The sequence below is a fragment of the Vulpes vulpes genome, chromosome 8 (assembly GCF_048418805.1).
Source record: "Vulpes vulpes isolate BD-2025 chromosome 8, VulVul3, whole genome shotgun sequence".
NCBI classification, from domain to species: Eukaryota; Metazoa; Chordata; class Mammalia; order Carnivora; family Canidae; genus Vulpes; species Vulpes vulpes.
Genome location: NC_132787.1, coordinates 14,578,083 through 14,592,819, shown reverse-complemented (window position 1 = coordinate 14,592,819; position 14,737 = coordinate 14,578,083). Strand labels below are relative to the sequence as shown.

The 14,737-nt window shown below is 32.7% G+C and overlaps 1 protein-coding gene across 1 annotated transcript in view; it reads right to left on the bottom strand.

Moving 5' to 3' along the window:
- The window catches only part of CPNE8 (copine 8), a 214,150-nt gene that overhangs the window by 90,607 nt on the left and 108,806 nt on the right, over positions 1–14,737 (bottom strand). Inside the window, exons 7-10 of the mRNA XM_072765596.1 lie at positions 13,658–13,721; positions 6,798–6,901; positions 1,819–1,923; positions 787–828 (exon numbers count right to left, since the gene is read on the bottom strand). Of these exons, the coding sequence (XP_072621697.1) occupies positions 787–828; positions 1,819–1,923; positions 6,798–6,901; positions 13,658–13,721 (315 nt within the window). The remainder of the gene's footprint in view (positions 1–786; positions 829–1,818; positions 1,924–6,797; positions 6,902–13,657; positions 13,722–14,737) is intronic.

The window sequence follows — 14,737 nt, the reverse complement described above, 5'->3', positions numbered from 1 at the left end:
TTTCAGAAAATTTTGGAGTATAGGGCATTAGCCAAGCAAAATTAAGTGTGCTTTACTTTTCCACTTGTCATTCATGCTCCCCTGGCATCTGTACATTCTGTCTCTTTAAGAATGACCTGCAGAGGCAGCTATATAGGGCAAGATGAGATGTGAGCATTTCTGGGTCCCTTGGCTTAACACCATTTGAAAACACCTCAAAACAGTGGAAATAGTGGAAAAATAAAGAAAAAGTAGTGAGTCCACTCTCTTTTAGTATTTAACATCACTGACATGCAGAGGGAAACCATGATTTTGGAGCTCTGAATATTTGTTTGTATTGGCAATCACCAGACATAGTTCCTGAGTGGAGAGTTTCGCTTTTTTTTGTTTGTTTGTTTGTGAGGTATGTGTCTTTTTTTAGGGGGGACAGATACTCAGGTACCCAGTCAGACTCCCATGAGTGACATGGGATAAAAAGTTAGAGGAATCTTCAGATAGATGATGAGACATAGACATTTCAGAATCACTACTATGAATATATACTCCAAGACATCTGTAAGGTATACAATGAAAAATCATCAAGTCCTAGTTGAAAATCTGTACTATATTAGAAATGAGGAAGACCACTATTTTATTCTCTGAGTTGAAAAATTACACTAATTCATATAAGAGCTTTCAGTAACATTTGGAAAAATAGACAAAATCTGCAATCTTAAGATTAAAGTTAAAAAATGTGCTCATTTCAGTGTACTTCTTCAAGCATAGTAAGTTTCAAAAGCAAGAATAAAAGAAAAGACATTGTCTTACCTCCCATCTCGATCCCAGTCATAAACCTCTACTTTGATTGTTCTGTCCAGAGGGAAAACATATCCATAAAGTTACTTAGTAAGATTAAAAAACATCATTGATAATTAAAAAATAAGTCATAGATTTTCTTAGATGAAATATACACTTTTAGTTTTTACAAAATAGTTTAATGTTGACTTTGTTGATTTATTACTATATTTTGATTTATATCTTAAAATATCTTTTCAAATCTTATTGAAATCCTGCAGGATTTCTCAGTCTTAGTTAGCATGGATCCCCATCACATGGAGGGCTTCTCAAAACGTGAATTGTTGGACTTCATGCCCAGAGTTCCTGATTCAGTAGGCTTGGGTTGGGGCCTAAGAATCTGAATTTCTACAAAGTTAACCAGGTAGTGCTAACCATGAACCACATTACAAGAACCACTTTGTTAAAGAAACAATTTAGTTACATAAAGTTATGATCTCTTTAAATGAATAAAATGACAGCCAACTTAAGTTTTAAAGTAAATTTAATGACATGCTAATCAACAGTTGCTTCTATGATATTAGTTAATAGAATAAATTTGCATTTTTCTAATATTCAGGTAACATGATAAATAATAATAAAGAGACTGGATTTTTACTTTCAATTTATTTTCTTTTCTTTCAGGGTGTCTCTTGTATATTTACTTATTCCACCCTAGAAAGATAATACCAAATGCAAGCATTGAGGCAATTAAAATTCTAGAGTAATTTTTGAATAATATATTAAAAGAAACTAATATTTAATCTATTTTTAGCATTTTGCATATTTTAGTCTTGGAAAATCAATCAGTTCACCGAACTTTAGTCAAATTTTCCCTCTTCCCCAAATCATCATGGATTAAGAAAAAAGTTATTCAAAAAAATTCTGAATAAATCATCTATGCCAAGCTAAATACACATTCACATAGGTAAAGAAGCCACCTTAATTTTTTAAAAGTCTAGATTCTTAGATACAAATTCTACAGTAAATATCCAAAATTCTCCAAAAAGTTGTCATTTATTTTACCTGTCATAATCACCATTACATAATGCTCTGACCGAGATCTTGAATGCTTGCCATACAGGATTTAGAGTATTTTTGACAACTTCTGTTTTATGACAAATTGTAAAACTGTAAAAACAAACAAAAAAGGGTATTCAATTATTTTCACAATTCGATTATGACATATTGCTTTAGTAGTCATTTTTCTCTTTCTTTTTTGTGTAGAACGAATGTTGTGAGTCTCCCTGTGGCTGGTATATGACTTAGTAAAAATAGACTTGTGGTTTTAAAACTTTAAAGATAAGCTCACTACAATATAAACCAATGAGATTTTGGGTAAGTTTATGAAAAATAATCTTTTGCAGATTCAATAAATTCTAAAGCTGCTTTATAAATGATCTCTATAAAAATTGTGATGACATATTACAATAGTGAAAAATATCTCTGGCTAAGAGGTCATTGGCATCCTCAACAAAATTACCTTGTTGTAGAGCTGGGGACAAAAATTTGGTTGGGATGGATTTAAGACAGAGAAGAGAAACAGAGACAAAGTGTATAAAGAATAAATTTGAGGAATTTAGCTATAAAGAGAAAGTGCAAATAGCTTCAGGGGTAGATTAATCCATAGAAAGGTTTGTGGTTTTGTTTTAAATTCTTCACTCCAATATTGAAAAAAAAATAGCAAGACTATTTGCTAGAAAAGATACAACAGATAGGAAACAATTTATGACACATAAGAGAAAGAGAAGAAAGGCTGGGGCAACGTCCTTAAGTAGAGGAAAGTGTTTGAGATCCAGGGCATCAATGAAGGAGTCAACCTTGGGAACCTTCAAGAAGGCATAGTATATGGGAGATGCTATGAAGGGACCATGAGAAAGTTCTCCAACTGCTTCAATTTTTTTTTCTTCGATTTTCTTATGAAATGAGAAGCATGATCCTCAGTAAAGGAAGTGGGCAGAAGTGGTGAAGTGTCTCAGAGAGAGGAAAAGTTGATGGATTAAGCGAAAAAGTAGGATTCCTGGAGAGGCCCAAGGGCTTAAGATAAACATCATGAATTTATAGTGAGAAACTCAGTTTATGGTTCTTTCTTTATCTAAACTGTTGGCTCTATAGATCTAAAGAATACACAATGAGAAAAAATCCATGTAGTGGTAAAGTTGGTTCTCTGATTCAAATTTCAGTATTGTTTCTACCAAACCATTAAATCTCCATACATGGATCAGCTGCTGAAAATGTTCTGGCCTAATGTAAATACATGTGGCAGTTCACGAGCTACAAAATGATTTTGGTCAGAATGATATGCAAACCTAGTCCTCACTAAGACCTTAGTAATGTTTTCCAAACACTGGGACACCTGTAACAATCATGAACATGAGGATATTACATAAGGACCATAATGACCATACTGTACCTAACATCCACAAGAAAATACTCTCATTTTGAAAAGACTCCGAGTCCATTTTCCTCCTCTCAAGCAAGAAGAGTCTATTTCTATTAAGAGATCAAACAGAAAGATAAAAAAGATCCACTATTCATTAAAGATTTATGTCATGAGTGCCATCCTCTTCCCTGGTAGTATCCTTGCCCAATTACAACAAACTCTTGCTGCTAAATGGACAGAGCTCAAGAGAATGTATCTGTGGTCAAAAGCTCTCAGAGGTGACTTGCCCAAAACAATTTAGGGGCAAAAGGCAAGAAAAGAAAGATTGAGAACAGACTGAGCAGACTCAGAAAGGGTTATCATATAGCACCTAAAACAGAAGAAAAACAAACAAACAAATAAATAAATAAACAGAAGAAAAACAATGGAAATAAAAGAGGAGCAGACAGGGAACAAACAGAAGGAGTCAAATGAGAAAAGATAGTACACAAAAATATTTTTAAAAAATTCATAGGGACAAAACTACATATATAGTTGACCTTTGAACAATGCAGGGGTTTGGGGCATGGGTCTACCACACAGTCAAAAATCTGCATTTAAGTTTTCACTCTCCCCAAACTGGACTACTAATAGCTGACTGTGACCAGAAGCCTTACTGGTAACACGAACAGTCAATTAACACATATTTTGTATGTTATATGTATTATATACTGTATTCTTGCAATAAAGTAAGCTAGAGAAAAGAAAATGTTATTTTAAACAATCTTAAAAAAAACCGAGGTGTAAGTGGACCTGTGAAGTTTAAACCCATTTTGTACAAGGTCAACAGTACTAGTTTTTTTAAGACTTTATTTATTCATTCAGCGACAGAGAGAGAGACAGAGAGAGAGGGAGAGAGAGAGAAGCAGGCTCCCCTCAGGGAGTAGATAATAGAACAACCAACTGACCATCTTCAAATGAACATGTTCAACAAAAAAAATCTATTGACTTTTTTACCCTTTTATTCATGGTTAAATCAAAACTTCTATTATATTCTTCATATCACCAGCCATAATAATTAAATACTTTAACACTTAAAACTTTTGCTCTTAAGTGACTCACCTTGGCAAGTTATTTATTTATTGCTGCATAAATATAACTGCATATATATTACAAATAGTATTATAAGAAAAATATTTTTATTAAATAGCCTCATTAAAATAGTTTAAATGAAACCATTTGCCAAAAAACAGGTATTTTAAGGGAAAATTATTACCTAATTATAAATACAGTTTAAGTTGCTAAATAAATGTGACAGCAAGAAAATAAATTTATAATCATGTATTGTTAAAGATTTTTAGTAATGCTCCTAGGAAAAACTAAGTTTTTCTCTATCTTATAAAACAAGCTTCAAACAAGGCAACAGACAATTTTTGAAACAGCTTCATATTCAAATAAATATTAGAAACAAAACTAAAATCTTTGCAGCTGAAAACAGACTTACACATAAAAAGGAGTAAAAGCACTTTTACTCATTCAAAACTCATGTAAACAAAACATAAATATACATAAATACACTCATATATATGCTTTAAAATATATATTTGGATATAGATGGTGACCTAGTTTTCTGTGTATAAATATAAGTGGAAAGTTTTCTGAAATGAGAGTCATGAAATTTTAGCAACAGTTGTTTTTAAATGACTTGCGATTTTTTTTATTAATTATACTTTTTTAACATTTACATTTCATTTAATGAATAAATTACTTCCACTTTAATAAGCATAATAAGTATAATAAATTTTCATAATATAAACCTCACCAGTAATATTACATGTGTGAGAAACTGAAATTCTATAATTGTACAACAAATATTTATAAACAAAACTAATAAGAATAAAAACATAAAATTGAGAAAACAAGAAAACAAGTAGTTCAGACAGGAAAAGACAGCATTGTGACTAGAAAATCCTGAACCACTCATTAGTAGAGAAAACTAAATGACTGGTTTATGATTAATTATGGAAATGATTAATTTCTTTATTGTCCAATATTTTCCACATGGGTAAAAGTAGTGTTCAGATGCAAATACTACTCTGACATTTTTACCACAAAGATAGAACAGAAGTAGGAAAAGTGCAATAATAACCAACAGTTTCTGTGTGCACAGTAGTTTGCATCAACAATCTCACAATAAGTAAAGCATCATTTTATCCTGCCCAGTGTATTCACCCTAAATAGCAAACTTTCTACTTTTATGTAACATTTTATATACTTATTACATAATATTAACATGTATAATTTCATTTGTAAGTGTAGCAGTAGTGACAGGTTATTTATTTTTTTTTACTTTCTTCCCTTCATTTTTAACCTTAAAATAACATTTTTCCTTTTAGCTAATATTTTATTGCATACAGTTAAGGAAAACTTATACATTAAGATTAATAATAATAACAGCTAACAATTACATTTTAGGTACTAAGCATGCTTCTGCAGTAACTCACTGTCAACAATACTGTGAAGTAGCTATGATTATTAGCCCATTTTACAGATGAGGAAACTGAGTCACATATGGGTTAAAAAACTTGCCTATGGTTTCATAGCTATTAAGTAGCACAGTCATGATTGAAATCTAAGTGATAGAACGTTGGCCCATAATTTTACCACTAACCTTTCCCACAGATACTGACAGTACAGCATGAATCACAGAAATAATAAAACATATTTAATGGTAGAATTGTACATATTATACTTTATAACTCATGGATACAATCTCAAATCACACAGAAACCAGTTTAATCTTGATGACTAAAAATACTCAAATTAGAAAATATCAGTGAGGGTGACAAAACATGAGAGACACCTAACTCTGGGAAATGAACAAGAGGTAGTGTAGGGGAGGTGGGCAGGGGGTTGGGGTGACTGGATGACGGGCAGTGAGGGAGGCACTTGGCGGGATGAGCACCGGGTGTTATGCTATATGTTGGCAAATTGAACTCCAAGAAAAAAAAATTAATTAAAAGAAAGAAAGAAAGAAAGAAAGAAAGAAAGAAAGAAAGAAGAAAGAAAAAGAAAGAAAGAAAGAAAGAAAGAAAGAAAGAGAAAGAAAGAAAGAAAGAAAGAAAGAAGAAAGAAAGAAAGAAAGAAAGAAAGAAAGAGAAAGAAAGAAAGAATAAAAATACTCAAATTACTAAAATGTAATGAAAAATGTTATTGCATGCTAGACAAATATTATTGGGAAAAAACCTCCCAAACCCTGCAGTATAAAAAGCAACCCATAAAATCCTAATCCTTCTCCAAGAAAATGGTTTAAGACTTCAATTTTATAACTAAACACATTAGTTTTAGTGTTTGAGATTTCCACAAAAATATAATTCTTCGATACTATTAAGGCAATATTATAATTTTAGGGAAAATACAGAGGAGAGGTTTCTTTGAAGCTGACAATCATTCATTTTAAATATACAAAACATGTAAGATGCTTGTAAAATTACACATTGTTATTTAGATGTAAAATCAAATCAATTTTTAAAATACCAAAATATTTTACTGTTTATCAATTTACTGAGCTTCTGTAAGAAAAAAATAATAGTTCAAGTATCATTCTTACTAGAGAGTAAAAATACATAAAAGATAAATCTACCTGCCATCTTCATTACTTCGATAAAATACAAGAAAAGGATCTGATTTTCCAAAAAAGTCCTTCTTGTCCAATTTGTTCGCACAAAATTGCATCAGAACAGCATCCTACAGACAAAATTAATAAAATATCTCAAAACCTGGGTTATAAATAACTAGAAACTGCAGATCACAAGCAAGACTTGACAAGAAAACAAATTCACCACTTTAATGCAAATGGCCAAGTGTGCAAGAATCTCAGACAACATAAAATTACTTTTTAAAGGATTGTGAGACTAAAAAATTGACTCTGGAAGTTTTGTTCTTGTCAGAGAACTATTACTTTTTAAAAACCTCTAACATTTCTCCCTGGAAAAGTGATACTAAGTAGATAATATAGGTATCCAATACTGCAATACAAGATCTTCATTCCATCTCCAATTATTCAAGTACACACTTTTAAAACATAAGTATTTTTTAATTTCTCTGGAAATAATTACTAAGCATCAATTACATATCTACCATGTATTAGATGTTAATATGTCTTTGCTCATTAAATGAAGTTCAAGACAGATAGAGACTGACCACAAGGTTTGCAATCTGGGGGGGGGGGGATCCTTTTATTTATTTATTTATTTTTAATTTTTATTTATTTATGATAGTCACACACAGAGAGAGAGAGCGAGAGAGGCAGAGACACAGGCAGAGGGAGAAGCAGGCTCCATGCACCCGGAGCCCAACGTGGGATTCGATCCTGGGTCTCCAGGATCACGCCCTGGGCCGAAGGCTGCACCAAACCGCTGAGCCACCCGGGGATCCCTTATTTATTTTTTTTAAAGATTTTATTTATTTTATTCATGAAGGACACACACAGAAAAAAGGGTTCCTTTTAAATTATACACAAGTCCATCACAAAGTCTTAAATAATAATTCCTATTATATTGGGTTTCAAGGAAAGTAAAGCACTTCCATGCTTATCTGTGGTTTATGACTTTGGATGTTAATTTTTATGCCAAACACATCACAAAATTTTTATTGGTGTAAATATTTAAGCACTCGTAAGCTACACAGTTTAGCTTATAAGTAAACAAGTTGTAGTATAATAAATTGAGGAAGTTAAAACTGTTCAATTACATAGGATGAGCACCTTTAAGAGATGGAAAATATATGGTAATTTAACAATTAAAATCAGTATCTTGGATTTGTTTGTTTTTTTAACTGAAAGGAGATGCTAACAATTTTAGAAAGAGATGGAGGGTCGAAGTAATTCAGATTCACAAGAGGTTGCAGTTTTAAATACTATTTAGTGGAAGTGTCTACTAAAAGGCACTTTTATTCAGCACTTTTTTTTTTCTTAAATTTCACAGAGTCCAGCAGTACTTATTAAACATCCAACTAAAATTTTCATTATTTCCTTTTAGCATTTCTGGGACACTACACAAAAGAACACTATCTCTCTTTTTCATTCATTCATTCATTCACTCACTCATTCATTCATTCATTCATATACTTACTTAGCAAACATTTCTGAAGCAATAACCAGGCTAGAATCTGGGACTAGACAGATGAAGAAGGTATCTTTGCCTTTGGAAAAGTTCACAGCTCTAGATTTCTGGTTTTCAAAGCACTGGTACTGTGTCATTTTACTTTGGTATTTAGCACAGATATGGTAACTTCTGCCAGAGGAACACTCATTATAGAGTTCACTTCTTTTTTTGTTTTTAAGATTTAATTTATTTATTCATGACAGACACAGAGAAAGAAAGAGGCAGAGACACGGGCAGAGAGAGAAGCAGGCTCCCTGCAGGGAACCCCATGCAGGGACCCAATCCCAGGACCCTGGGATCACAGCCTGAGCAAAGGCAGATGCTCAACCACTGAGCCACCCAAGTGCCCCTATAGAGTTCACTTCTGAGCAGGCATAGCAACCAATATACATTTTAAAGAAAATTAAAAGAACAGAGGCAAGAAAAATATGAACACCTCTATCACCTCAAACGTCTCACCCATGTTCATTTTTCAAATTTGAGGTTGAAAGATCAAATTACTTACTTCTTTAAGGAAGCAGTAAGAAAATTACCCTGACAAACTATAAAATCAGAGCAAAAGTGAAAGAGGAGGACTGGTTTTGAATTTTGTTTTGTTTTGGTCTGGTTTGAATGCCCTTTCACCTTCACATATATTAAAATGCCCTTGGGAGAGAATGGTTTTCTAAGAACACAGGACAAGGGCATTGTTTTTGCAACAGAGGAAAAAAAAAAATCCCTCCTGTGAGACATTTCTCCCAAAGCACCTGGAACAAAACACAAACTACCAAAAAACATTCTGGTATACTCAAAATGCGTAATAGGTTACCGAAATGTACACGTTTTTAAATGATTGTGAATAAATCCTCACAGAGATTAAATATCATTAAAACAAGTTTTCATCACTAGTAAACATGATACCAAGTTGTAATTTTTCAAATTATATTCCTTAAGATTTGCAAAACAAATAATTGATTAAAAATAAAAAATAGCCTGGGTGGCTCAGTGGTTGAGCGTCGGCCTTTTGGCTCAAGTCATGATCCCGGGGTCCTGGGTTGGAGTCCCGCATCAGGTTGCCTGCAGGGAGCCTTTTCTCCCTCTGCCTATGTCTCTGCCTCTCTCTCTCTCTCTCTCTCTCTCTCTCTCTGTCTCTCATAAATAAATAAATAAATAAATAAATAAATAAATAAACAAATAAATAAATAGCAAAAATTTAAGAATAAAAAAAATTATTGCCTTATGTACTAAATAAACCTAGGGGAAATTTTTTTTTCCGATTATCCAAGTGAGTAACTTGGGGATTCTATCTGTACCTAATACAAATGAAATCTAATTTTGTAGGGGGGGCAGAAGGAAGACAAGCATTTACTTACTTTTAGAAATATATAAGCATCACTGCAAATTTGTTTTATTTTATTCTCCTGTGCTTCATGCCACCGGAAAAAATTTTAAGGTTTTTCTTCAATACTCCACACCAGTATAACAAACTTCCTAGGGTAGAGATCCACTCAAATGCTTCACAGGCACTTCTAACTAATTCAAATCTAACTTGCATCTCTTGAAATTTTCCCAGCTCAATTAACGATTCATCATCCACCCAAAGTGTTCCAAGAAGCTGTCCTTGACTCCTTTCTTTTCTTGACCCTTTATCAAGCCAAGTCACATCATTCCCCTTCTAAAACATTCCTCAAATCCTCACTCTGGCTACCCTGGCATTATTGTAGTCTAAGCCAAACTCCTCTCTCCCTGGGCCATGCGCAATAGCATAATTCTTTCTTCCCCTTCTACTCCTGCAACCATCCAACCCATTTTCCATTCAGCAGACATCGCAATTTTCTCAAACCCTAAAAGAAATAATCTTGTTCATGATTTAAAATGCTCCAAGGTTTCCTCTCAGATTTAGGATAAACTCAGAATCATTCACAGAATCGTTCAGATGGTCTACAATGCTCAGCATCAAATGAGGTCTGAATAGCCTTTTCCACCTTCATTCGGCAAGGTTTTGTCTCAATTATCCCTCAGTCCTAGCGTTTTGCCACCACACACGAGACACACTCCTTCCCTCCTCACAACCTTAACAAGCTAGTTCCAGTGCATTCCACTGGAATTCTCTCATTTGACTGGCAAACCATTTCTTAAGGCTAAGCTTAAAACTTATTTTCTAAAAGAGGTTTGCAGTGACCCCCTCCCCAATAAAAATTAGACTCTCCACTGTACTCTCTCATATTGGATCACTTAGTATATATCATGACATATTTACCTGCATAGTCATCTGATTAATGTCTGTCTTTCCCACAAACTACTTGTACATTAAAGACAAGGACCAAGGTTGTTTGTTGCTTTCCCTCACCATTGTATTCCAAGCATCAATTCTAAGGATGAGCACATATTTTGTGAATATTATGGACTCAATCAATCAATCAATTAATCATAATGAAAAATATTATTTGTGGATAATTTCAAGCTACTTTTAAGATACTGAGTAAACAAATAATCCTAATATAACTTCAAAATTACATTAATTAGTTACACTGGCATTTGACTAGATATATTACAAAAGTTGCATTTTAAATAAACTTTAATACAAGGTTGAAATTAAAATTATCACACCAAAAATAAACATTTGCATAAATTTATCATTTACGCATCTCTCCAGTGCTGCCCCTTTTTTATTCTGAAAAGTAATGATCTGGGGGAGATATTAAGACTTCTAGCATTTTATAAATGCAGAAATTAAAGCTCCAAGACTATAACCTCACTCCGCTGACTACTGAAAGAGACAAGACTGAAATTTAAGTGTCCTGATTCCAAAGCCTGTGCTCAAGTTAATGTGTTTTCAAGGGGGGAAAAAAAAAACATCAACTTATATGATGTCAAATGTGAAATAAAATTATTTGATTCAAGATTCTAAGGGATAATGCCTGATATTTTTAAGGTACCCTTAAATGTTCATTTAAAAGGCACTCTCTCTTCTGAAGTAACTATAAACATTGAGTATATTTGTTTATTCTACTGTACTAGCATAATAATATTATTTCATGGTTTATACATCTTAATGATGCTGATTATCATAAGGTTGTAGCTAAGAATCAGAACATACTATATGTAAGTTAAGTTAGATCAAGATTTAAGCAGTATTTCTTAAATATTAGACTATAAAGTATAATAAATACGTGTTTACTTATTAAAAATATGAAAAGATAATTCCAGATATTCTAAAAGCTTTAGTAGAAGAAAGAGTGGTAAAAATGCTTCTAGATCAGTAAGTAACAGATTCTGTGTCATTTGCATTGAAACATTCCTGTTCTTCCTATTCTTCCAAGCAAAACAACAGAATTTAAAGTGGAAGATACTTAAGATGCAACCTGGCCATACTCAATCTATGCCCTTGGTATCTTGGTTCTATTTTGAAATACAACTAAAAATAATGTGTTCATTGGCATTTTTATACACAATCACCTAAATGTCAAGATTTTTGACAAAATAGCACGTTAATGTCAACACAAAAAACATGTATCTTATTGAGCTTGAACTTTTTTTCTCTTCTCTCCCTCGCTATACAAAACACATATTATATGCACATACATAAATTTAGAGAGAAGAAGCATAAAAGATGGTTAGATGATAGAATTATAAGAAATTGTTGTGCTAATTTATCAAAAAATAAGACAGATAATATTTCTGTACTGTGTTGTACTTTTTGTAATGTATTCTTAGTATGCGTAAAATGTTTTTGGATATGTTATATTTTCAGATTTAATGTTAAGGAGTCAATTAACAATTTTTAATATTCTAGTCTGGTTCACATGTCTGACTTCTTTCCCCCCTGCAAATATGGAAGGTAAAACAGTCGAGTGATTTGATAAAACAAAGTACAAATTCAGAGCAAAATTAGAACTCAACTCAGTCTGATGGTCTTTAATGCCCTTATACTGTGAGTAGGTTACAGGCATCTCAGAAAACAGACTGAGGTGGCCGGACTCATCCATGGGCACATAGATGGTGGAGGAAGAAGAGTGCCTCAATTTAGATGCATTTTAGCTACTTAAATCCTAGTATTTTTGTTTAATCATCTCCACAACACTGTTAGTATACTTTACTTTTGTTATCTCAACAAACAACCCTACCCTGCCTAAATCCAGCTTCCATCACTAGCTAGCAAGTAGTATCATATTTTTGACCATATTGCCTCAGATATATATTATGTATAGAAATCCATAGTAATTATCTTTAAAGAAAAGAACTCTAGAAATTCAAGTTACATACTCAGATAAATAAATAATAGTTTTCTACATGAAAACTATAATGTCAAAGTATTAAGTTTTTTTAGTATTCTTTTGGGAACTTCTGTTTCTAAAATCATGCAGCAGAAGTTGAAAATAAAGAGCCCTAGAGATTCAATCAGGGCAAACTTCTTTTCCCACCCTAGAAATAACAGGGATCCACTGGGCCACAATGAATAGACAATACTGACTTCAGATTCAGGAAGCTATCTTTACCTCCAGTGTGGAGTGTCACAGTCATCACCTCATTTCTGGACAATAGTAAAACCACTGAACATGAGTCAATAGCTATATCAGCAAATCACAACTAAAAATAGCAATTTTCTAAAAATACTGAGCTACGCTATGTTATCATATTCCTCATTGGAGTGGTAGTTGGTCCTTTCTTTAAACGTGAGCTTCCTAAGCTAATAAAAGATGGGAGCTTGTATAAATCCTGAATTAATTCAATTAGAATTATGAAAAAAAAAGTATGACATGCAAAAAAACTAAAGTCAAGTGACCAGAAATATCCTAGAAAATTACATGTAAATCTTGAAAATTTTTGCAAGAACTGAACTGATTGGTACAACTGATAATTCCTAATATTAATGCCCCCTCAATAATACTGATGTTATTTTATTTTAATAATTTCTATTCCTTAAAAAGACTGTTAAAAATAACTAATAACCCTTTTAGACTATAAATGTGGTCTCTCTAACTATGTAAGATGATGTTTTAAAGATTACAGAATTATATAATGTAGTCTTAATTTTTTTTTTTTTTTTTGCTAAAATTACTCAAGAATTAATCACTTAAGTATACAGTTTCACAAATACCTTTTCAAATAAGTTTTGGAAATGATTTTTATTTTTTTAAATTTTTTCTTAAAGATTTTATTTCTCTATGAGAGACACAGAGAGAGAAAGAGAGGCAAAGATAAGACAGAGGGAGAAGCTGGCTTTCTGTGAGAAGCCTGATGCAGGACTCAATCCCAGGATCCTGGGATCATGACCTGAGCCAAAGGCAGATGTTCAACCACTGAGCCACCCACGTGCCCTGGAAATACTTTTTAAATCAAAGAAATATTTACTTACCCTGCAACAGTTCAATTCCTCTGCAGTAAGTATGATTGTACCACACTTCCTCCCTGGAATTCCTCTAAAATAACAAAAAAATATTTATATACATTAATAATATAAATTAATATTTATTATATAAACTAATATTATGTATTTCATTTTAATGGAACTGAATAAATAGCATGCTACTAATTGATGGGTGCTTTCCTAATAAAATATATTCCTAGTTTCAATCTTGAGTATATCCTATAGATCCACATTTCCTAATAAAGCTAAACTTTCATCACTTTCAACATGTCAAGCTCCGCTCAAGAATAGTCAATAGCCTCTCATTGCTTACCATATGTAATTAATATAATAATATCTATAATAAAAGTTTCTCCCAGGGGTTCTAAGATTTCCATTATGTGATTAAAACCTATTCATCATCTTGGTTTACAATATTTCTTTCTCCTGTCATCAACATGGTTACTTATTTGTGCTTATTTCTTCTTTGAGGCCATTCCCACACCCTAATATACCTCAGCACACTAACTGTTCCCTATTTCACCTCAAACCTTCCGTATGCTCAAATAAAGTTCCATTTGTTCCACGAAACTTCATCCTGGTCAATCTCATACAAAGTTCAGCCTTCTCTGCATTCCTATGCCACTTAAAGTCAGTACTACAAATTTAGCATGTAACTATCCCTAACTTTTACAATCACATATTTTTTTCTCTTTCTTTTTTCAAGTAAAATTCATGATATAGACCTCTTGTGAGCCAACAGTGTTAAAGGTCTACACATAGCAGGTGCTCCAAATATAACAAGAATATATAACACATAAGCAAAAAATAACTAAAGTAAAACTCCCAAACGCTGGTATATTTATGCTCATATAGCTTTCAACTGACACCAAGAGCAAAGCCCACCAGGAAAATGAAAGGTGTGAAGATGGTTCCCTACTTTACATGAGGAAATACAGAGACAAGTCCATGAGAATCCTCCAAAGAATAATCCTAAGACTCTCATGATATAATTCATACTTTTTTTGTCTCATCACAAATCATAGCTCAGACTCTTCAGTTCATCCTGGGAACTACAAGTTATGGAAT